Source organism: Bos taurus, chromosome 10, assembly GCF_002263795.3.
Source record: "Bos taurus isolate L1 Dominette 01449 registration number 42190680 breed Hereford chromosome 10, ARS-UCD2.0, whole genome shotgun sequence".
NCBI lineage: Eukaryota > Metazoa > Chordata > Mammalia > Artiodactyla > Bovidae > Bos > Bos taurus.
The window spans coordinates 46,368,517-46,391,651 of record NC_037337.1 but is presented as its reverse complement, the minus strand read 5'-3'; the positions used below and the strand labels follow the sequence as shown (position 1 = coordinate 46,391,651).

Here is a 23,135-nt window from a genome sequence, read left to right as displayed (position 1 = left end):
CAAATACAGCAGAACATCAACAGCATCAGAAATCTTATGGATGAAGACAAGGCAAATGAGATAGCTGATTAGGCTACTTCAGGGGTTCCCAACTTTTAGGATCTAATGCCTGATGATCTGAGGTAGAGCTGATGTAATAATAATAGAAATAGAGTGCATAATAAATGCAATGTGCTTAAATCATCCCCAAATCACCCCCTGTCTACCCCCATCCATGGAAAAATTGTCTTCTACGAAATCAGTCCCTGGTGGGTACCAAAAAGGTCGGGGACTGCTGGGCTACTTGATGAGCAGGGAGTGCTAACTCATCTGGTTTTCATTAAAAATGCAGTTGAATCAGTCTCCAAACCAGGTTTGATGAACTCTGGCTATCCCAGGCCTCCAGGGTTCTCTCTGTCCTTCACTCTAACAAGCAGAGAGAATGGATTAAAGGGGAAGGAGCAGAAGCTGAGTGCTGGAGCTGCCTCCTGGAGCTGACTCTGTTAGCAGCTATTTAAACTTCTAGGTTGAACTGCTAAGTGTAGCAATGGTATACGGCATGGGTCAGCTGGACAGCAAGCAGAAGGCTATATCTGAGTTTTACACAGGAAAATTCTCATCAACACCAGCAGAAACATGGACCAGCCAGGATTTACCTCATGGAAACTCTCCTCAGTAATCCCACTGTCTTCAATGTGAAGAATGCTGTTGAGAGTCTGCACGTAGAGCAGATCCACCTCTTCCAGGTCTTCCAGGGTGAGTGGAACACAGCAGAGCTGCTTCCACACCAGAGGGGCCAAGTGGAGGTCCAGAGGCTTCTTTGTGCGAATGGCAACCCCCATTAAGATTCCTAAGAACTTAAACTGCATTAAGTGTTCATCAAGGCAGGCAGAAGGATTAAAAAGGAACCTGCAGAATTAAAGGAAATACTTCAAACAAAGTTGTCCTCATTTCTATTATAAACAAGTTATCAAACAGCTAAAGCATTAGTCTAGACCTGTGCTGTCCAATATGGCAGTCATTAGCCACATGCAGCTATTTAAGTTAATTAAATAAAATTTAAAATTCAGTTCTTCAGCTCCTTTAACCACATTTCAGGTGTTCAATAGTGACCTATGGCCTACTGCTATTGTTCTAGATGGCACAGGGACCATATTTTGAATTACTTTGAAGAACCATAAAAAGGGTGAGTGAATGCTCATTAGTCCTTAAGCTACCTGCTCAAAGATGCCCTATTTCCTAAAATCATTTATCCTTTACATGTATACCTGTGGCAGATTCATTTTGATATATGGCAAAACCAATACAATATTGTAAAGTTAAAAAAAAAAAAAAGTCCACGAAGCAGGATCCAAAATTCAAAATTTGACAAACACAGGAACAATACATGATTGCAAATACAAATTGCTGTGACTGGATAGCATTTCAAAGGTTTTAATGAATTTTAATTCATTGAGGGAAGGCCACGTGGGCCTTCAGAAATACAAAAGAAGTCTGGTTTCATTTTCAAGTCTGCACTTCCTCTATTCCTCTATATTATAATTCAGTTGGTCTCATAATAAATAACAAGTCATGATGTAAGTGCCTCAGTTTCCTCTCTGTGAAAGGAGAACAGTAACAGTTCCTACTCCTTAGAGCTATAATGAAGATTCAATGGGATAATCCATGTACAACACTTAGAACAGTGCCTAGCATATAGTAAATGTGCACTGTTACTGCAGACATTCAGTAACACTTGCTGACTGCCCTTACCTGTCCCTATTGTAACCCACTTCTGCGGTAGCATTGGGAGAGGGTATAAGAAGGTCCACAATACCAGTTTCAAGTTCCTGTAGAAGAATGAACAATTTCTTTAGAAACGCAGTTAAATGTATCAAGAAAATGAACCAATTAACATTAAAGATCATGTTGAACAGAGAATATTGAGGAATTTATAACACTATATGAGAAACAGCAGTCTCTGTAATTATTTTCGTGGCTGTAACTTAAAATGAATTTAGGAACTCCCCCATGGAAAAAATGTCCTGCAGTACACAGAATAAAGATGAAAAAGCCAATCCAGGGCCCGAGCTGGGGTATCTCTGAGCAGGGTATAGTGACATTCAAATAAACTTAATAAATGATAACCAAGTGTTATTTTAGATACAGATTTATCAGAAAAATTCTGATACGAGGCAAAGCTGGAAGGATCAGAGCTGATATGGAAGCAAAACTGTGACTGTAGATCTTAAAATATGGACTTGTTCAAACTCTTAAGATTTGTTTTTCTAATTTCCTTGGACCCTGGCTGTTCTTTGTTCTAAAAGCACCAAAATAAATGGGAGCACATGAGTGGTCCTGGATTTGTCTGTTACAGAAGTGTACATATGTGTCATTGCTGTTTCCTCTGTCTGTTATACAGAACAACAGATGGTAAGTCATTGGTAGATGGCCAAGCACTGGCACTAACTCAGAAACATATCTTCACGAAGCATTTCACAAACCCTTGCAATAATTCACATATACATTACTAATAGCATGGCTTTATGTAAGCATCACAAATGAATTATTGCTTAGATTTATAAAAACATGCCACAGTCATCACTGGAAATAGTAAAACACCCACCATCCGAGTGGACAACTCAGCAGGGGACACTGCATGAATATACCTGGCACATCTCTGTGATTGTGTCATCAAACACTCCTCCGGCGTCATCAGCACCTTCTCCAACTAGCTTAACCTTCCAAGCTCGGGAAGGCAGACGGAGGTCTGAGGCATTCAGTTTAACTACTTGTCTCGCTATTTGAACAAAGATAGGCTTACATTTCCGTCCTCTTTAAAAGAAAGAGAAAACAGAATAAAATATAATGCTCCCAAATCACCAGCAATGTCACTTGAAGATATTCTCCCATCAGTGAAGGAACAGGCCAGCTTAACAGCAGCCAAACACTGTGCTAGGCTCACTGTAATTACACTGGGTACTGACATAAAATACTATTACTATTCTACTTTACAAATGAGGAAGCTAAGGTTACAGAGATGAGTCAGTTGTGAGTCCCGTTAATGAAATGTACACATATAGCGTGCTAACCTGGTTGATATCCTCTTTACAGTAATTTGAGGTCCATAGTTTTTGCCTTGAACCATGGTTTTTCCTATAGAGCGCACCATTGGGAGGGTGTAGACTCTTGGGGCTAACAAAGGCCGAAGCTGTCCCTGCACAATGCCCCATGTTCCAGCATTATAATGAGACGTACTATTCTGTAACAGAAAGTAAGCTTAGCAGAAATGGTACAATCTAAGGCTTAAAAGAAGTAACATGTCACTTTTAGAAATGCACTTTAAAAGCATAAATCTGGGTATTAGCCCTTATTGGCAATTTATTCAAAATATTTTTCTGATAAAGTATGATTATTATTTTTAAAATACAGAAAAAGACATACACATAAGCACATAAATAAAATCATTCCCTAATATTACCATATGGAGATGGCCCCATTAACACTTTCATTCACTTCCTTCCAGTTGCCTTCCTTTCCACATTTTCAAGATTGTACTATTTATATAAATTTTGTTTTTCTCACTTCAATTTATACCATAAACATTTCTCTCATTAACTATAAACAGGATGCTAACATTCTGTTAGTGCTGCACAGTATTCAGTTGCCACGTTGATTATCTATTTCCAACAATGATTTCTCATGTCTCTCATACACTCATAACTGGGTTACCAAAAGGATTTTTGACTAACAGTTTTACAAACTAATACACATTTTGGCAGGCATGCCTACACATTAAACAAACAAACATAGCCAGCTTTCTTTCTTTCTAAATTACTAGACTGTTCTATAAAGACAATCAAATCAGCCAAATTTACTTTATCTCCCCACTACCCCTCCACAGGGTATGTTCATTTGTAAGGACAGCAGGAAGGCTCCAGAGTTTCTCACACTCACTTATACAACCCCTTTGACGGAGGTATTAACACTTTTGTGTGCTTAAGTTTTAAAATCATATACTACAGTTTGTAGAAAACACATGTTTAGTCATTCATACTTCTTTGAACTTTTGACAAACCAAAACACTGAAGGAAGACCATTTTGTGTCCAACAGCATGATAACCTATATCTGGATCATCCTTAATCCAGCAATAAAATAAGAACAGAATTGTTGCCTTTTCTAGATCTCCTGGGTGCTAAAAGCATTAGCCATGGAGGAAGTATCTGAAGGCTGAAAAAAAGGCCCAGGGATGTGGTGAGCACAGCACAGGCCCTGCTTCCTAAGCCAGCGCGTTACCTGGTTGTTGGGGCTGAGGTTCAGCAGCCTCCAGGATGAGTACATGAGGTCAGAGAAATGGTAAAGCAGCCGGAGCCTGGCCCTCGCAGTGTGAATGCTCACCTCCCTCAGAGCCCCGTACTGGGGGGGCACTGTATCGGGCAGGCCCAGCTGCAGAGGCACTGACACACCTGCCCAGAACACAAATGCACAATTGTAAAGGAAAATGCAATGTTTTCATTTTTAGCATTTTGAAAAATTTCAAACACATACAGAAGTTGCAAGTATATAATGGAACACCCATTCCCACCACTTATAATTAATATTTTGCTATGTATACTTTATCACTTATCAATTCCTCTATCCATCAATTCATCTTAAATTTTTGATGCACTAGTGTTGGTTTGTAAAACATCTTTTTTATTTATCATGATGGAAACTTACTTTTTTCTCCTTTAATTTACTTTCCCATTTACCTATGGACTTAGTTTCTTCACACACACACATACAAACCCAAAACAAAACAAAAAACCCAAATTCATTCTTTCACATTCAATAACATTTCATTCTTGACATCTTCATAATAACACAAGGTGTGGACCAGGACCAGAGAGGAAGTTCTGGAAAATGGAAATGGGCAACTCAGCAGAACCCCCTCCCACACTTACTAGGGCTCTGACAGAAAGTTAACATGACAGAATGAAAGATATGAGTCCATGATTCATGGAGGTTTTATACTAAAGAATAAGCTCTGTAGAAGCAAAGACTACAAGGACTGTATCCATGGGTATCCTCTTACAGAAATGCACAAAACTCTAAGAATGAGATACTCAACTTATTCGAGTTTCCTGCAAATAATCATTTGTACACCTCAGTTCTCAGAGGTATTTTCCTATTAGTTAAAGCTAACATGGACCCCCTCTGTCCATGGGGGTTGCAAAGAGTCACATGACTTAGCAACTAAACAAACATTTACTGACTACTTCTATGTGCCTGACACTGTTCTAAGAGCTTCATAAGAACTGATTCATTTACTCCTGCAGTTCTTTACAATAGGTGCTATTATTATGCTTTTTTTATAGACAAGGAAACTGAATCTCAGGGTCACCCAGCTCCCAAGTGGCAGATTCAACCTGAGCAATGTGGTTTTTGAGTCTGAACCTTTAGCCACCATGCTGTCTAGTCTCTGTCCCAAAGTGGAAGGGAAACCCTGATGGAAGCTGAAGAAGCCCCTGAGAACCTGAAATTGTCAGTGGCCTAGCAGCACTGCTCATTCTACTAGAACATTCTTGTTTGGAATCTACTTGGCAGGCCTACCTTGTTCTCTAAGGGTATCTAAGAGAAAACAATCGGTATGGGGAATTTTCCCCAAGGACCTGTGGCTAAGAAGTAGGGGGCTCCAAAAAGGGATAGGAAAACAGCTCTCAGGCACAAGGTCACTTCAGGGACATTCTAGTGCCTCAGATACCAGAGAGGACTTGATGGTTTATGAAAGAGGTAGCCCAATATGAAGAAATGCATAGGATGATAAATATCATACTTAAGGGAATGGTTACACTTGTGGGGAATGATACGCATTTAATTTTCTTTATATGTTTTGTAGATCTATAAGGTTTCATAATAAATTAAAAGCAAAACACACAAAAGATAGAAATATCCCATCACTGGAGTAAAATGGTAACAATTTTTTTTTCTGCTGTGCCAATGTATACACAACATCATGTTTCAAACCACTGACTTGGGTGGAGAATTCGACAAGTGGTCTCAGGGCTTTTCATCTTTATTAACAGCATGCCTTAGAAAGCTATAATTCATCACTTTTACATACAAAAAATACTTCATTGCTGTTCTAAAATTATAAATTTGCTTGTCTAAGTAATATGTTTTCTTCTTTTGGGGAGCAGAGAGGCACTGCTATGTAATGAAGTCTGTAGGAGAATTGCCTGCTTTGAAAGTATCTGCAGTGCTGTAGCACAAAGAGTGCTTTGGTTGTGTGGGGGAAGGTCTGATGGCTTCAGAATGGTGCCTGGATGCAGTGTGAAGCTGGCAAGCAGACAGTGCAGCTGGGGTGAAAGAGAGGTTGCTGGGGCACAGCTATTTCCTCCCTCACCTGGTGCTCTTGGCGGGACAGGCGGCGCTGTCCATGCAGCACTGTGGCAGCGGCCAGCTGAGATCTGCCGAACATTTTTCCCTTGCAGAACTGTTACCAGGGTTGGTTCTCGAACGTGGTTGGTATGACCTAAGCCAAGCTGGGAATAAATTACAAATACTCAGATATTCAATTAGAAAGAGGAAGACAGAAAGCCAAGACGATAAAATTTTGTCTTGGATGGTAGCAGACATAAATAAGTTATTATCTGTATCAAGCAACAATATGAAAATAATGAAGTTAATTTGATTTTCTCTATCAGAATGATCCTCATAGCTCATTACTGTCTCCTATAAATTAACCTGCAACAAGGCCGTTCCAAATCTAGCAAAGGAGTCTCAATGACTGAAAACATCTTTTCCACCTCTAGACAGGAAATAAATTCTTGGAAAGTTAAAAAAAAAAATATATATATATATATATATATATATATAACAGAATGATCCCTAGAGTTTTTACTTAAAACACACTGATTTCTTGATTTTTAACATAGATTGCCTGTGTAACAGTAAATAAACAATTATAAAAATACACACAGAATAAAATTCTCATCTCTAGATCTCTGTTCTTCAGGCCTGACTAGGATACCCAGTGTTTTGGTGGCTGAGCACCTCAACATCATCAGGCAGGATAATGTCAAGGTCCACCAGGGACCTTCCAAAGGTGTCCCCACATCAACTCTCTTCTCATTAAGACAATGTGCAACCGGAGTGATGACCAGCTTCCCCACCTGTTAATATAATGATGAGGAGACCACAGAGCCAAAAGGAGGCTACTATGAATAATACTGGACCTTGAACTTGAGGGCTGCTGGTTCTAGAGACAGCCGTAAGTAAAGCAGATTTACAGAGGACGGGGATGTGGTTCTGCATGTAGAGCTGAAAGCCACTGTAGTAGGAGGAATCTCAGACCTCCTCCACCAAAGTACATCCCAACTCCACACACAGGATAGGCTGAACACATCAACCTCTTGAATCTTTTGTCAATCTCTTACAGGCTCGGTTTATTGCTCTGCATAATGGGAGTGACAAGACCTCCTGAACAAACACAAATATACTTTGTACACTGTCATATCATAAAATATAAAAGTATTGTTGTTTTATTCTTTCCATTTTTTCAGATCAACTGATGCTTCCAGTACGTAATCTCTCTTATTACTGTAGTGAAAATGATGATGATTATTGATGATAGTAGCAAATACTTATAAATACAAATACCTGGCCATTTACTATGTGCCAGGCGCTTCTCAGTGTGTACACACACACATATATTGAGTTAATCCCCTTAACTACATTTGTATTGCCATATTTCTCTTTAAACAATGATACATTTACTAGGGCACAAGCAACAGAGAGATACGCACAACTGGACTCCAAATAATCTGTTGTAGAGCACGATGATGTGCTTGAGGCCTTGTGTAGATATTCTGAGTTTCTAGCTTATATCTTTGCCAAATGAACAATTCTGTCAGATTTCTAGACATGAGAGAACAGCAGTGAAGTAAATATTTACCTGACCTTCTGAATTGCTCCCCCAGGCATACACATCTCCAGTTGATGCCAATGCAAGTGTGTGTTCAGCTCCAACAGCCACATCTTCGATGACCACTCCAGCCAGGACAGGGATTTGCTGTGGTCGATTGTGATTGCGAGCACGCCCTTCTGGCAAGCCTATCAAGCGATCTGAAAAAATAGCAAAAGGACATTTATGGATGGTACACCATAGTCCTTTTCTAATTTCTAATGAGTCATTTAATGTCTATGGTGGTATGGCAATGACATATATATCTCACTGGGGCAAAAAAGGGTTTTCTGGTAAGGTATACTGGATTCTGAGTGGATAAAGTTTAAAACTGCTTCTTTGCAAAATGTCACAATCTCCTTATTCATAAAAATAAATGAAATTAAATCTAAAATCATTAGCTTACTTCAAACGAAGAGGTTACCTCTAGCATCCTCATACTTGAGAGGACTTGCACAAAAGTTACAAAGGCTCTAGAGTTCTTGCAGCCTAAGAAAACACATCATGCAACCTTTCTTGTTCTCAAAGCCAACTTCTCGCCTTATCTTTGCTGCCAAACTCTACAAAGTGCAGGCTAGTTCCTGTTGTTTCACATGCTGTTTGGCTTGGCCACCTTCTGTAGCCTAACTTCCATTCTCATCACTGCACTGAAACTACTCTCAAAAGCCATGAATAGCACCTAACTGCCTACTGCAGCCCACAGAGCTCTACTTTACCTTCTGATAATGTGGCCTCAGCTCCTCCTGCCCCTCAGACACTGCACTGTCCTGGCTCACTGGCTACCTCTCTCTCTCTCCACTCCTTTCAAAGCCAAATCTCCTGAGTCCTCTTCCTGTGCTTACATGCCCTTTACTCACATTCCAGAGTTTTATCCTCTTACTCTTCTATCCCATGTTCTCTCCCTGGGTTTCTTAGAGCCAATTTATATGGCTTTAACTTCAATATTATCCATTAGGCAAACCAACATCTCTATAAGCAATCTCTCTGGAGTTTCACACCTAAATCCTCAGTAACTTGCCAGACTTCTCCATACATGTAGCCTAGAGTACATGGCCCAAATTCAATATGACTAAAACTAAGCTCCTTGTCTCTTTCCCCAAAACCAACCCCTTGTCCTGTCAGTGGTGTCAACATTCTTCCAAGACTAGAAACTTCAATCACAGCTTATTCCTTCCTCTTCTTCACATCTGCCTCAAACACCCTTCAGTCACTACAACTTGCCAGGAAGTTGACTTACAAAAGTGAACAGGTTTCCAGGGATATGGATGGCTGGATTTGGATTTACTTAAGATTTGAATCCTGAATCCTGTGAATTCCTAAGACCTGAGCCCCCCAGTCCCTGCAAGGGCTGGGAAGTGAGGCAGGATCCAGAGGAGCTCTGGTGGTCAAGGCAGTCTTTGTGGCAGCAAGGTAAAAAGGCAGCAGAGATGAGGAAGGGAAGGCTTCGGCAGGAATTCTTCTAGCAAGAATGAAGGCTCTGGAAGGGGGGGTGATCAATGAGGAGGAGAGTTTGTCCTAACAGCAAACATCATGTAAGAGGAGGTGAAAAGTAGCTGGGGAATGACAGTCACTCATCAACCAGAATGAGAAGTGACTCAATTTAAGCATTTTCTATCTAGCTGGAGGGCACATATTTCTGTAATACATGTGTGCACAAAATAAGCAATATAATTAATGCCTGGAAAATGCCTTACCTTGACCAAAGGTATACACATGACCATCTTTGGTTAATGCAACAGAAAACTGAGTTCCACAAGCAACCTTTTTTATTCCAATTCCACAAAGGACATCAACTTTCTGCAAAGTAAAAGGGTAAGGGACATACTTTAAAAAGAAAAACACTCAAATTTGCCTACTGGTATGTATAAACTCAAGGACTATCTTCCAGAAAAATATTAATACTCACCCACCTATTTCCAGTCAAATCCACACTCCTAAATGTTATTTTCTCATACTGCTCTGCAGACTACCTGAATTTGGGTGAGTTCTATAGGGGGTACAGGATGTTTGACTAAAATCCTCCAGCACCCCATGTGAAGTGGAAACACTGCTCTGCACAAGAGAAACCAAAGAGAACTCTATAGCTGTTTCAGATTAGATCAGTCGCTCAGTCGTGTCCGACTCTTTGCGACCCCATGAATCGCAGCACACCAGGCCTCCCTGTCCATCAAAAACTCCCGGAGCTCACTGAGACTCACGTCCATCGAGTTAGTGATGCCATCCAGCCATCTCATCCTCTGTCGGCCCCTTCTCCTCCCGCCCCCAATCCCTCCCAGCATCAGAGTCTTTTCCAATGAGTCAACTCTTCACATGAGGTGGCCAAAGTACTGGAGTTTCAGCTTTAGCATCATTCCTTCCAAAGATCCCAGGGCTGATCTCCTTCAGAATGGACTGGTTGGATCTCCTTGCAGTCCAAGGGACTCTCAAGAGCCTTCTCCAACACCACAGTTCAAAAGCATCAATTCTTCGGCGCTCAGCCTTCTTCACAGTCCAACTCTCACGTCCATACATGACCACAGGAAAAACCATAGCCTTGACTAGACAAACCTTTGTTGGCAAAGTAATGTCTCTGCTTTTGAATATGCTATCTAGGTTGGTCATAACTTTCCTTCCAAGGACTAAGCATCTTTTTTTCATGGCTGCAGTCACCATCTGCAGTGATTTTGGAGCCCAGAAAAATAAAGTCTGACACTGTTTCCACTGTTTCCCCATCTATTTCCCATGAAGTGATGGGACCGGATGCCATGATCTTCGTTTTCTGAATGTTGAGCTTTAAGCCAACTTTTTCACTCTCCTCTTTCACTTTCATCAAGAGGCTTTTGAGTTCCTCTTCACTTTCTGCCTTAAGGGTGGTGTCATCTACGTATCTGAGGTTATTGATATTTCTCCCGGCAATCTTGATGCCAGCTTGTGTTTCTTCCAGTCCAGCGTTTCTCATGATGTACTCTGCATATAAGTTAAATAAACAGGGTGACAATATACAGCCTTGACGAACTCCTTTTCCTATTTGGAACCAGTCTGTTGTTCCATGTCCAGTTCTAACTGTTGCTTCCTGACCTGCACACAAATTTCTCAAGAGGCAGATCAGGTGTTCTGGTATTCCCATCTCTTTCAGAATTTTCCAGTTTATTGTGATCCACACAGTCAAAGGCTTTGGCATAGTCAATAAAGCAGAAATAGATATTTTTCTGGAACACTCTTGCTTTTTCCATGATCCAGCAGATGTTGGCAATTTGATTTCTGGTTCCTCTGCCTTTTCTAAAACCAGCTTGAACATCAGGAAATTCATGGTTCACATAGTGCTGAGGGCTGGCTTGGAGAATTTTGAGCATTACTTTACTAGCGTGTGAGATGAGTGCAATTGTGCGGTACTTTGAGCATTCTTTAGCATTGCCTTTCTTTGGGATTGGAATGAAAACTGAACTTTTCCAGTCCTGTGGCCACTGCTGAGTTTCCCAAATTTGCTGGCATATTGAGTGCAGCACTTTCACAGCATCATCTTTTAGGATTTGGAATAGCTCAACTGGAATTCCATCACCTCCACTAGCTTTGTTTGTAGTGATGCTTTCTAAAGCCCACTTGACTTCACATTCCAGGATGTCCAGCTCTAGGTCAGTGATCACACCATCGTGATTATCTGGGTCGTGAAGATCTTTTTTATACAGTTCTTCTGTGTATTCTTGCCATCTCTTAATATCTTCTGCTTCTGTTAGGTCCATACCATTTCTGTCCTTTATCGAGCCCATCTTTGCATGAAATGTTCCTTTGGTATCTCTGATTTTCTTGAAGAGATCCCTAGTCTTTCCCATTCTGTTGTTTTCCTCTATTTCTTTGCATTGATCGCTGAAGGCAGCTTTCTTATCTCTTCTTGCTTTTCTTTGGAACTCTGCATTCAGATGTTTGTATCTTTCCTTTTCTCCTTTGCTTTTTGCTTCTCTTCTTTTCACAGCTATTTGTAAGGCCTCCCCAGACAGCCATTTTGCTTTTTTGCATATCTTTTCTATGGGGATGGTCTTGATCCCTGTCTCCTATACAATGTCATGAACCTCATTCCATAGTTCATCAGGTACTCTATGTATCAGATCTAGGCCCTTAAATCTATTTCTCACTTCCACTGTATAATCATAAGGGATTTGATTTAGGTCATACCTGAATGGTCTAGTGGTTTTCCCCACTTTCTTCAATTTAAGTCTGAATTTGGCAATAAGGAGTTCATGGTCTGAGCCACAGTCAGCTCCTGGTCTTGTTTTTGCTGACTGTATAGAGCTTCTCCAACTTTGGCTGCAAAGAACATAATCAATCTGATTTAGGTGTTGACCATCTGGTGATGTCCATGTATAGAGTCTTCTCTTGTGTTGTTGGAAGAGGGTGTTTGTTATGACCAGTGCATTTTCTTGGCAAAACTCTAGTAGTCTTTGCCCTGCTTCATTCCGTATTCCAAGGCCAAATTTGCCTGTTACTCCAGGTGTTTCTTGACTTCCTACTTTTGCATTCCAGTCCCCTATAATGAAAAGGACATCTTTTTTGGGTGTTAGTTCTAAAAGGTCTTGTAGGTCTTCATAGAACCGTTCAACTTCAGCTTCTTCAGCATTACTGGTTGGGGCATAGACTTGGATTACTGTGATATTGAATGGTTTGCCTTGGAAACGAACAGAGATCATTCTGTTGTTTTTGAGACTGCATTCAAGTACTATAGCTGTTTAAAGAACACTAAAAAACCAGGTAAAGCCACAGGCTGCTCCCAGTCAGATTTTTTTCTGCTTTCAGAGGTAACAGTAACTGCTTTATATGTTCTTCAGAGAGGCAGTCCTTCCCTTCTGTACCTACTGCTGAGTATTTACCAATCCAGCTATCAAGATGTCACAGACTATATATGAGAGTGAAATCTGGAGTTGAATGTAAATTGAATACTTGTAAATCACGCTGTTTGTTAAACATATTAGAAAAATCCACATAAAAAGAATGTACAAGAGTTCTGAAGAGCAAAGAAACCTTCTATAAGGTGAACAAAGACTCTATTGTTTATGCACTGGGCTTTCCTATTACTTTTAAAAAGGCACACACCTGTATAATTCAGTGGTAATAACAAGCTGAAATGGCAGCCACAAGCAGAGTTACAAAAGATTGTTCACATTTCCCTTCATAAGATATCCTGGGAATATATTTATACTTATTTCTTCTCTATATGGGAGGTAGTTCTACACTATTCAGTCCATGACAAAGACAGATATTTGTCCTTGCAGAATTTTTATATCCAGTTTAGTAATTAATGACTTATTTAAAATAAGGTCTGCTGCTGCTGCTAAGTTGCTTCAGTTTTGTCCGACTCTGTATGACCCCATGGACTGCAGCCTACCAGGCTCCTCTATCCATGGGATTTTCCAGGCAAGAGTACTGGAGTGGGGTGCCATTGCCTTCTCCGAAAATAAGGTCTAGAATGATGGAAATTTAAGAATAAGCAAAGGAAGCTTCTATATTTCATTATGAACTATCAAAAATGTTAGAAGTAAATTACTTCCAACTAAAAAGAGGTACTGACATAGAAGAAAACCATGGTGTCTGCATCCCTAGATTAAAGACAATACTGACCTGAGGTGAAGATTTTGCAGTGGAATTTCCTAAACCTAGTTTTCCATAGTCCCCATCTCCAAAAGCCCACACCATGGAGCCATCTGCTGACACCGCCAATGTGTGGTTTAAGCCACAAGCCACCTGGAGAAAGAAGAGGGTGCTCAGTAAGGCAAATCACAATACCTAAAATACATACCCATTTCTGGGACCCTTTTTATTCACTTCAGTGAAAATGTTGGCTCTTTTTTCAGAAGATTTGTATTGGTTTCAGGGTTTTACATATGTTAACCAAATATGTCATGAAGAAAATATTCTTATCATTCACAAACAAAAGACAACCTTCTTTTCTTCAAAGAAAAAGCTTTCAAATATCTATGGCTAACTCTGAATTAGACAGTACACAAGACAGGAAAAAAGTACATATGATTAAAAAATACTCATTCACACCACAGACAGTCTAAGGAATAATAAAAGATAAAAGATAGTAGAAAATAACATTTTATCTTCTCTTTTCATTAAGAGAGAATCTCAACATGTATAGGTCATGGACAATTATTACTTAAGAGCAGCAGCTACCAATATGCTGCAATTCCGCCATCTACTTCCAGGATACCGAACAGGAGTTACTATATTATTTAAAGGTTTCATATCAAGTTGTATTATGAATAGGAGTGTGAAATATTCACATCCTGAATTATGACTTTCATTTGTTAACCAATTACCAATTAGGCCAAACAAAATGTACATCAGGATAAGTACAACTGGTGGTTCGAATCTTCCTGAAAGGATAGTATCCAAGTGCACACAGAGGAAACAAGAAACTATGATCAGATAGAACATATTATTGACTTATTCCTTGCCTGTCCAATCTGATATCCCTCCAGTGCAGTCACTCTCTCTGGAAGTTTTTTGTTAGAGGTGTTTCCCAGACCCAGACGACCATAGTCACCATTCCCAAAGGTAAACAGTTTGCCATCTGATGTTACCACTGCTGAGTGTTTGAAGCCACAAGACATCTACAAATAGAACCAACAAGAACAAAAATGTTAATAAGAGGGTACACTAAGAAAGAAATCAGTCATTTGGGTTTTTAATACAGTAATAATCTTTAAAATAAACTTCACTGGCAACTCAGGATCTTCAAGACCAGTATGTCCTATCCACCCAAGTGGCCCTCTTGCTCCTGCAAGTCTGATCTACTCATCATCTTCAGAAAGACCAAGATAAACAGCACACCTTGGAAGAACTGTTGCTGCTCTTCAGCTGCAGAGATGACCTAGACTATATGAGTTAATGAATGGGGAAATTTTTTGTAAACTCTAAGGTACTATGCAATTTGACAACACTATTTTAGATCGCTAATTGATTTTCCAGAAAAAAGTATACAAACTCAACCTTTGTAATAATAATGACAGGTTGAAAGCAAAGCTTTCCATTTATTAGTAGATCAAGAACTGTGGGACAGGAGTTAAACCTCACCTTTTACAAAGACCTGAAGCACCCTGGCCTAGGTCAACCAGTTGGTAGAGGAAAAACAGTCCATTCTAATACCAAAACCCATTTAAACCCCTGAGACACTCAAAAATGACTGTGAACCACCAAAAACACTGGATCTTTTATGATGGGGTAATATGTTTTTACTACTGTTTTTTCATTACCCAATCTTGAGAACTAAACCCAGTATGTTTACATTCAAAGATAAACTTCTCCATATCCTGCCTGACCTGCACCACTTCTTCTCCCTGTAAGGCCTCGATCTGCCTGGGCCGTCGCTGCCTGTCGCTGTTCCCATGGCCGAGTTTGCCATAATCACCATCTCCCCAGCTAAAGACCTCACCACTTTCAGTCAGGGCCATTGAGTGCCCATCAGAACCACAGGAAGTCACCAGCTGGGTCACCACAAAGCCTGCAACAGAGCAGAAATGCAACAAGAGTCACTGGGTGGTAAAAGTTCCCTCTTTGTTGAAGCTGCTACAAAGTAGTTTCATAGAATAAAAAAAATACCACAATAGTACTAGAGAAATAAAAAAGAATATCTTTAATTTTAAATCTAAATTGTAGCCATAACCTAGAAATTTGGGAGCAGTAACATAAAACGAGGAGAAGGCAATGGCACCCCACTCCAGTACTCTTGCCTGGAAAATCCCATGGACGGAAGAGCCTGGTAGGCTGTAGTCCATGGGGTCGCTGAGAGTCGGACACAACTGAGCGACTTCACTTTCACTTTTCACTTTCATGCATTGGAGAAGGAAATGGCAACCCACTCCAGTCTTCTTGCCTGGAGAATCCCAGGGACGGCGGAGCCTGGTGGGGTGCCATCTATGGGGTCGCACAGAGTCGGACATGACTGAAGCGACTTAGCAGCAGCAGCAGCAGCAACATAAAATGATGATAAGGAACAGAAGGGTGATAGGAGCAATTCCAGTCACTAAGGACTATGTTCTAGTCACTCCTATAAGTGCTTTACATGGATCGTTCATTTTCTCTTTTCACACAGAGCCTATGAGGCAGATATTATCATCACCACTTATACAACTAGGGAAACTGAATCACAAAGAGGTCTAGTAGCTGATACAAGGCAACAGAGGCAGGATGTAATAGAACTGAACAGGAACCAAGCCCTCCCATCCCCAATGTTGTGCTCTTCACACTTAGATCTGAAGGAAGAGAACTTAGAGCTATTCAAGAATTCATTATGATCTTATGTTACTTAAATGCTTTTACTTCAAAAACTCAATTTTGTCTATTGACTTTAGAGTCAGTAAAAGTTAACTTAAGAAATAAGCCAGAGGCCCCCTGCAGTGCTTTTTCTAGAGATATTCTTTCTCCAAGTCACAGAGAACTCTGTTGGAGATGCCCTTTAAAAGATTTTAGTACATATGCACATTTCTATGTAAATTAATGTTTAATGTTAATGAAGCACATGCCTGATTACTGCTACTATTGCATGTGTGCTCAGTTGCTCAGTCATATCCAACTCTTTGCAACCCCATGGGTGTAGCCCGCCAGGCTCTTCTATCCATAGAATTGTCCAGGCAAGAATACTGGAGTGGGTTGTGATCTCTTCCTTCAGGGGATGTTCCCGACTCAGGTATGGAACCCATGTCTCCTGTATCTCCTGCACGGGCAGGTGGATTCTTTACTACTGAGCCACCTGGGAAGCCCTACTACTGCCAGTAATAGTTACCAAATTACAATTTTGCAATTTTAAAGAATCTGTTTACAATCTTCAGTGAGTATTAACAGAGCAATTTATATCACTGAATTCTAGCAATGCTATGACAACTTATAAAATAATACAACTTAAAATATGGTAAATTAAGGTTGTACATGCCTAAACAAGAACATAAATATAAGTGAAAACCCTACATGACTTTATTTAGCAAAGGTTTGGGTGAGTTGCAATGTAATAAGCAAACATTCCTACAAACAAGCCATAGTTTCTGATCTGCTTTTAACTGAGGATAATTTTACCTTGTAAGGCTGAAATGACTGTCAGCACATGAAGGTCATCTGAATTTCCTTGTCCTAATCTGCCATAACTTCCTTCCCCACAAGCCAACACTGTGCCATTGGCCTGGATGACAAAGGTACAATTTTGACCACATATGACCTAGTATCAAAACACAAAATTAAATACATTATCTTCTATTACATAGCTTTAACATGCAAACATTTAAAATGATTCCATGTATACCCAGGATACCTTTATCAGTTCTTTCATCCTTTCACTAAAGCAGAGGAGTTGACATAACTATGGGATTCCTATAAGCCCTTGATTATTATAAAACTGCTTACTTAACTAGAAGATGTATGAGGCTCATTTGATGATTTAAGACAGTTTAAAACATGTTATTTACAGAGCTTTCAGTCAATTGTGCAGAGTTTAAGAAGAAAATAGATAAAAAGAAGAAAAAGGAAACAGTGATGGGAAAATAGTAAAGACTGGCTGGAAGTCACCAAGAAACAGACACTGGAGGGGATATCTGCAAGAAAGAGTAGTGCATCTTGGGGCTTACTGAGGTAGAGAAGAACGGAAGTGAAAGCAGGAGCCTTAAGAAGAGTTTGGAGATTTAGTACCACAATTATTAGAAGAGGGGACGGGTATCAATGAAATCTGGCTAAAGATCCCAGCAAGCTTATGACCCCAAAGAGAGAATTGATAATTAGCAATATCTTAACATCTATAAATATGTACTGGGCAGGCTTAAAGCTTCATGATGTTAATTATACTTGAAAACAAGAAAAATTTGGGAATATTAACAAAACTTAAGTCTGATAAAAACTCTACAAAACTTTTATTTAGAAGCTTTATATCATGACTTTGTTGGATTCCTCACAATAGATTATGCAGTGGACAAACTATCCTAAAGTAAGCTACTGAACCCAAGGGAATCAGAACTGTCAGTTCTCCAATTCTTTACCCTCCTAGTTACCTGTTGGGCCTGTGAGAATGAGGGAGCTGCTGCAGGTACCATCACATTTCTTCCAGCTTCTGCCAGCTGTCCATGCCTGCCAGCACCCCACAAGTAGACATCACATTTACCTCCCAGGTGCCAGTCCTAGAAAACCACAAACAAATCAAAATCTGATTCGTTAATTCATTCAAACAAGCATCTACTGGTTACTAAGTGTGTAGAAGCCTCTATGGGGGACACCAGGGTATAAACACATAAACATTTAGAACCAGAAGATCTACTAAGAACCGCCATAAAGTTATTGTCCTCTTTACTGACCTCAGGTCTGGAAGTTGCCCAAGACATAATTTGTTCATCCATGCCATTGATCCATTTACTATTATCCTGCAAGACAGGGCAAACATCAGGATCAACTTTGCTAATCAATAATTATCTTTTTTTTTTTTTAAGAAGTCTTAAAAATGATCAAATAAATATTTTTTTTAAAGAAAAAGAGAAGCCCAAGATCACATGGTCAGTTACAAGCAGAAAGAAGACCAAAATGCAGCCCTCCTTTTTCCCAGGACATTTTTTGAGAAAATTTTTTGCAAAAGATTCATCTGTTCTTAACTAAGTCTTCTTAAAAAAAAAAAAGAACTTGGTAATATTATGAGAAATTAAGAGGAGTTTTACAATCATAACAAACTTGATTTTTACGCATTGTTAATACTTCCCTAAAATGGACTGGAATGGGTGAATTTAACTCAGATGACCATTATATCTACTACTGTAGGTAGGAATCCCTTAGAAGAAATGGAGTAGCCATCACAGTCAACAAAAGAGTCTGAAATGCAGTACTTGGATACAATCTCAAAAATGACAGAATGATCTCTGTTCGTTTCCAAGGCAAACCATTCAATATCACAGTAATCCAAGTCTATGCCCCAACCAGTAACGCTGAAGAAGCTGAAGTTGAAGGGTTCTATGAAGACCTATAAGACCTTTTAGAACTAAAACCCCAAAAAGATGTCCTTTTCATTATAGGGAACTGGAATGCAAAAGTAGGAAGTCAAGAAACACCTGGAGTAACAGGCAAATTTGGCCTTGGAGTACAGAATGAAGCAGGACAAAGACTAATAGAGTTTTGCCAAGAGAATGTACGGGTCATAGCAAACACCCTCTTCCAACAACACAAGAGAAGACTCTACACACGGACATCACCAGATGGCCAACACCAAAATCAGATTGATTATATTCTTTGCAGCCAAAGATGGAGAAGCTCTACACAGTCAGCAAAAACAAGACCAGGAGCTGACTGTGGCTCAGATTATGAACTCCTTATTGCCAAATTCAGACTTAAATTGAAGAAAGTGGGGAAAACCACTAGACCATTCAGGTATGACCTAATCAAATCCCTATGATTATACAGTGGAAGTGAGAAATAGATTTAAGGGCCTAGATCTGATAGACAAGAGTGCCTGATAAACTATGGACGGAGGTTAGTGACACTGTATCGGAGACAGGCATCAAGACCAGCCCCAAGAAAAAGAAATGCAAAAAAGCAAAATGGGTCTGGGGAGGCCTTACAAATAGCTGTGAAAAGAAGAGAAGTGAAAGCAAAGGAGAAAAGGAAAGATATACCCATTTGAATGCAGAGTTCCAAGGAATAGCAAGGAGAGATAAGAAAGCATTCCTCAGCGATCAATGCAAGGAAATAGAGGAAAACAACAGAATGGGAAAGACTAGAGATCTCTTCAAGAAAATTAGAGATACCAAGGGAACATTTCATGCAAAGATGGGCTCAATAAAGGACAAAAATGGTATGGACCTAACAAAAGCAGAAGATATGAAGAAGAGGTGGCAAGAATACACAGAATTGTACAAAAAAGATCTTCATGACCCAGATAATCACGATGGTGTGATCAGTGACCTAGAGCCAGACATCCTGGAATGTGAAGTCAAGTGGGCCTTAGGAAGTATCACTACCAACAAAGCTAGTGGAGGTGATGGAATTCCAGTTGAGCTATTTCAAATCCTAAAAGATGATGCTGTGAAAGTCCTGCACCCAATATGTCAGCAAATTTGGAAAACTCAGCAGTGGTCACCGGACTGGAAACGGTCAGTTTTCATTCCAATTGCAAAGAGAGGCAATGCCAAGGAATGCTCAAACTACCACACAATTCCACTCATCTCACACGCTAGTAAAGTAATGCTCAAAATTCTCCAAGTCAGGCTTCAGAAATATGTGAGCTGTGAACCTCCAGATGTTCAAGCTGGTTTTAGAAAAGGCAGAGGAACCAGAGATCAAACTGCCAACATCTGCTGGATTATCGAAAAAGCAAGAGTTTCAGAAAAAAATCTGTTTCTGCTTTATTGACTATGCCAAAGGCTTTGACTGTGTGGATCACAATAAATTGTGGAAAATTCTTAAAGACATGGGAATACCAGACCACGTGATCTGCCTCCTGAGAAATCTGTATGCAGGTCAGGAAGCAACAGTTAGAACTGGACATGGAACAACAGACTGGTTCCAAATAGGAAAAGGAGTACATCAAGGCTGTATAAAGTCACCCTGCTTATTTAACTTATACATGAGAAACGCTGGGCTGGAGGAAGCACAAGCTGGAATCAAGATTGCCGGGAGAAATAGCAGTAACGTCAGATATGCAGATGACACCACCCTTATGGCAGAAAATGAAGAAGAACTAAAGAGCCTCTTGATGAAAGTCAAAGTGGGGAGTGAAAAAGTTGGCTTAAAGCTCAACATTCAGAAAATTAAGATCATGGCATCCAGACCCATCACTTCATGGCAAATAGATGGGGAAACAGTGGAAACAGTGGCTGGCTTTATTTTTCTGGGCTCCAAAATCACTGCAGATGGTGACTGCAGCCATGAGACTAAAAGATGCTTACTTCTTGGAAGGAAAGTTATGACCAACCTAGATAGCTTATTAAAAAGCAGAGACATTACTTTGCCAACAAAGGTCTATCTAGTCAAGGCTATGGTTTTTCCTGTGGTCATGTATGGATGTGAGAGTTGGACTATAAAGAAAGCTGAGAGCCGAAGAATTGATGCTTTGGAACTGTGGTGTTGGAGAAGACTCTTGAGAGTCCCTTGGACTGCAAGGAGATCCAACCAGTCCATCCTAAAGGAGATCAGTCCTGGATGTTCATTGGAAGGACTGATGTTGAAACTGAAACTCCAATACTTTGGCCACTTAATGCCAAGAGCTGACTCATTGGAAAAGACCCTGACGCTGGGAAAGATTGAGGGCAGGAGGAGAAGGGGACTACAGAGGATGAGATGGCTGGATGGCATCACCAACTCAATGGACATGGGTTTGGGTGGACTCTGGGAGTTGGTGATGGACAGGGAAACCTGGTGTGCTGTGGTTCATGGGGTCTCAAAGAGTTGGACACGACTAAGCGACTGAACTGAACTGAACTGAAGAAGAACTAAAGAGCCTCTTGATGAAAGTGAAAGAAGAGAGTGAAAAAGTTGGCTTAAACATTTAGAAAACTAAGATCATGGCATCCATTCCTATCAGTTCATGGCAAATAGATGGGGAAACAGTGGAAACAGTGCTGACTTTATTTTGGGGGGGCTCCAAAATCACTGCAGATAGTGACTGCAGCCATGAAATTAAAAGATGCTTACTCCTTGGAAGAAAAGTTATGACCAACCTAGACAGCATATTAAAAAGCAGAGACATTACTTTGTCAACAAAGATCCGTTCAGTCAAGGCTATGGTTTTTCCAGTAGTCATGTATGGATGTGAGAGTTGGACTATAAAGAAAGCTGAGCACTGAAGAACTGATGCTTTTGAACTGTGGAGAAGTTCAAAGAAGACTCTTTGAGAGTCTTGAGAGAGGACTCTTGAGAAGACTCTTGAGAGTCCCTTGGACTGCAAGAAGATCCAACCAGTCCTTCCTAAAGGAGATCAGTCCTGGGTGTTCATTGGAAGGACTGATGTTGAAGCTGAAACTCCAATACTTTGGCCACCTGATGCAAAGAGCTAACTCATTGGAAAAGACCCTGATGGGGTAAAGACTGAGGGCAGGAGGAGAAGGGGACAACAAGAGGACGAGATGGTTGGATGGCATCACTGACTTGATGGTATGAGTTTGGGTAAACTCCGGGAGTTGGTGATGGACAGGGAGGCCTGGCGTGCTGCGTATCATGGGGTCACAAAGAGTCGGATATGACTGAGTGATTGAACTGCACTGAGCTGATAAAATCCTTTACCATCAACTATCACTAACATATTGGAGATTCAAAGCTAATCACTTCTGAGCACCCACAGGTACAAGGTCATTTGCAGGAGCCATCACCCCTGTGAACTCCAACAGTTGTGGGCAAGTCACTTCATCTTTCTAGGCTTCAGTTTCCTCATCTACATATGACATACTTGAGAGAAATGAGCTCAGGAGAATACTTTCTGACTAAAATAATCTATATTTAGATTGTTCTTGTTGTTTAGTCACTTGCTGCTGCTGCTGCTGCTAAGTCACTTCAGTTGTGTCCGACTCTGTGCGACCCCAGAGAAAGCAGCCCACCAGGCTCTGCCGTCCCTGGGATTCTCCAGGCAAGAACACTGGAGTGGGTTGCCATTTCCTTCTCCATGTTTAGTGACTTAGTCATGTCCTACTCTTTGCGACCCCAAGGACTGCAGCACGCCAGGCTTCCTTGTCCTTTACCATCTCCCGGAGTTTGCTCATTTTCTTCAATTCACATATTTTTGAATATATGAATATATTTAATAAATGAATTGGTAAGTTCATTTATCCACAAATAAATATTCAATAAATGAATATATTCAAATATGTGAATATATATTTGAATATATGAACAATACAATGTTTTACATTGTATATATATTAATATATTCAAATGTTTGTTTATATAAATCTTAATTAGGTAAGGGGGTTGTTAGATCAACTGCTGGCCTGCACTATCTACCCAGGCATTTTATCTCTATCACAGTTTAGTGTCTAGACACTCTCAAATACAATCACAAAGAAATGACAACTAAAATGCCTTCTCAGATTCTATTAAACATGTTTGAAGTGCTAAATAATTTAGAATCTATATATGGAATAAATCTAAAAAGATGGCCAGGAAAAGATGCTAAAATATATTTACAAATATATATGTATACTAACAAGGTACCTAAGAACAAGAAAATGAGAAAATATGGGATGATGTTTTTGAAAACTAGCAAGTTTATACAAGCTCCACAATTCTCATAATCAATCCCTGTCA

At 40.1% G+C, this 23,135-nt stretch overlaps 1 protein-coding gene across 22 annotated transcripts in view; it reads right to left on the bottom strand.

The window, feature by feature from the left end:
• The window catches only part of HERC1 (HECT and RLD domain containing E3 ubiquitin protein ligase family member 1), a 231,896-nt gene that overhangs the window by 6,395 nt on the left and 202,366 nt on the right, over positions 1 to 23,135 (bottom strand). For 21 of the 22 annotated variants that reach the window (XM_059890543.1, XM_059890540.1, XM_059890541.1 and 18 more), the window contains 14 exons: positions 18,212 to 18,277; positions 17,912 to 18,037; positions 16,950 to 17,088; positions 15,200 to 15,381; positions 14,336 to 14,491; positions 13,494 to 13,616; positions 9,599 to 9,701; positions 7,896 to 8,065; positions 6,345 to 6,483; positions 4,256 to 4,425; positions 3,051 to 3,220; positions 2,628 to 2,793; positions 1,732 to 1,808; positions 636 to 888 (listed from right to left, as the gene is read on the bottom strand). In XM_059890543.1, the coding sequence (XP_059746526.1) occupies positions 636 to 888; positions 1,732 to 1,808; positions 2,628 to 2,793; positions 3,051 to 3,220; positions 4,256 to 4,425; positions 6,345 to 6,483; positions 7,896 to 8,065; positions 9,599 to 9,701; positions 13,494 to 13,616; positions 14,336 to 14,491; positions 15,200 to 15,381; positions 16,950 to 17,088; positions 17,912 to 18,037; positions 18,212 to 18,277 (2,040 nt within the window). Of the gene's footprint in view, positions 1 to 635; positions 889 to 1,731; positions 1,809 to 2,627; positions 2,794 to 3,050; positions 3,221 to 4,255; positions 4,426 to 6,344; positions 6,484 to 7,895; positions 8,066 to 9,598; positions 9,702 to 10,198; positions 12,186 to 13,493; positions 13,617 to 14,335; positions 14,492 to 15,199; positions 15,382 to 16,949; positions 17,089 to 17,911; positions 18,038 to 18,211; positions 18,278 to 23,135 lie in introns of those variants that run through there. The other variant, XM_059890558.1, reaches the window with a different exon arrangement.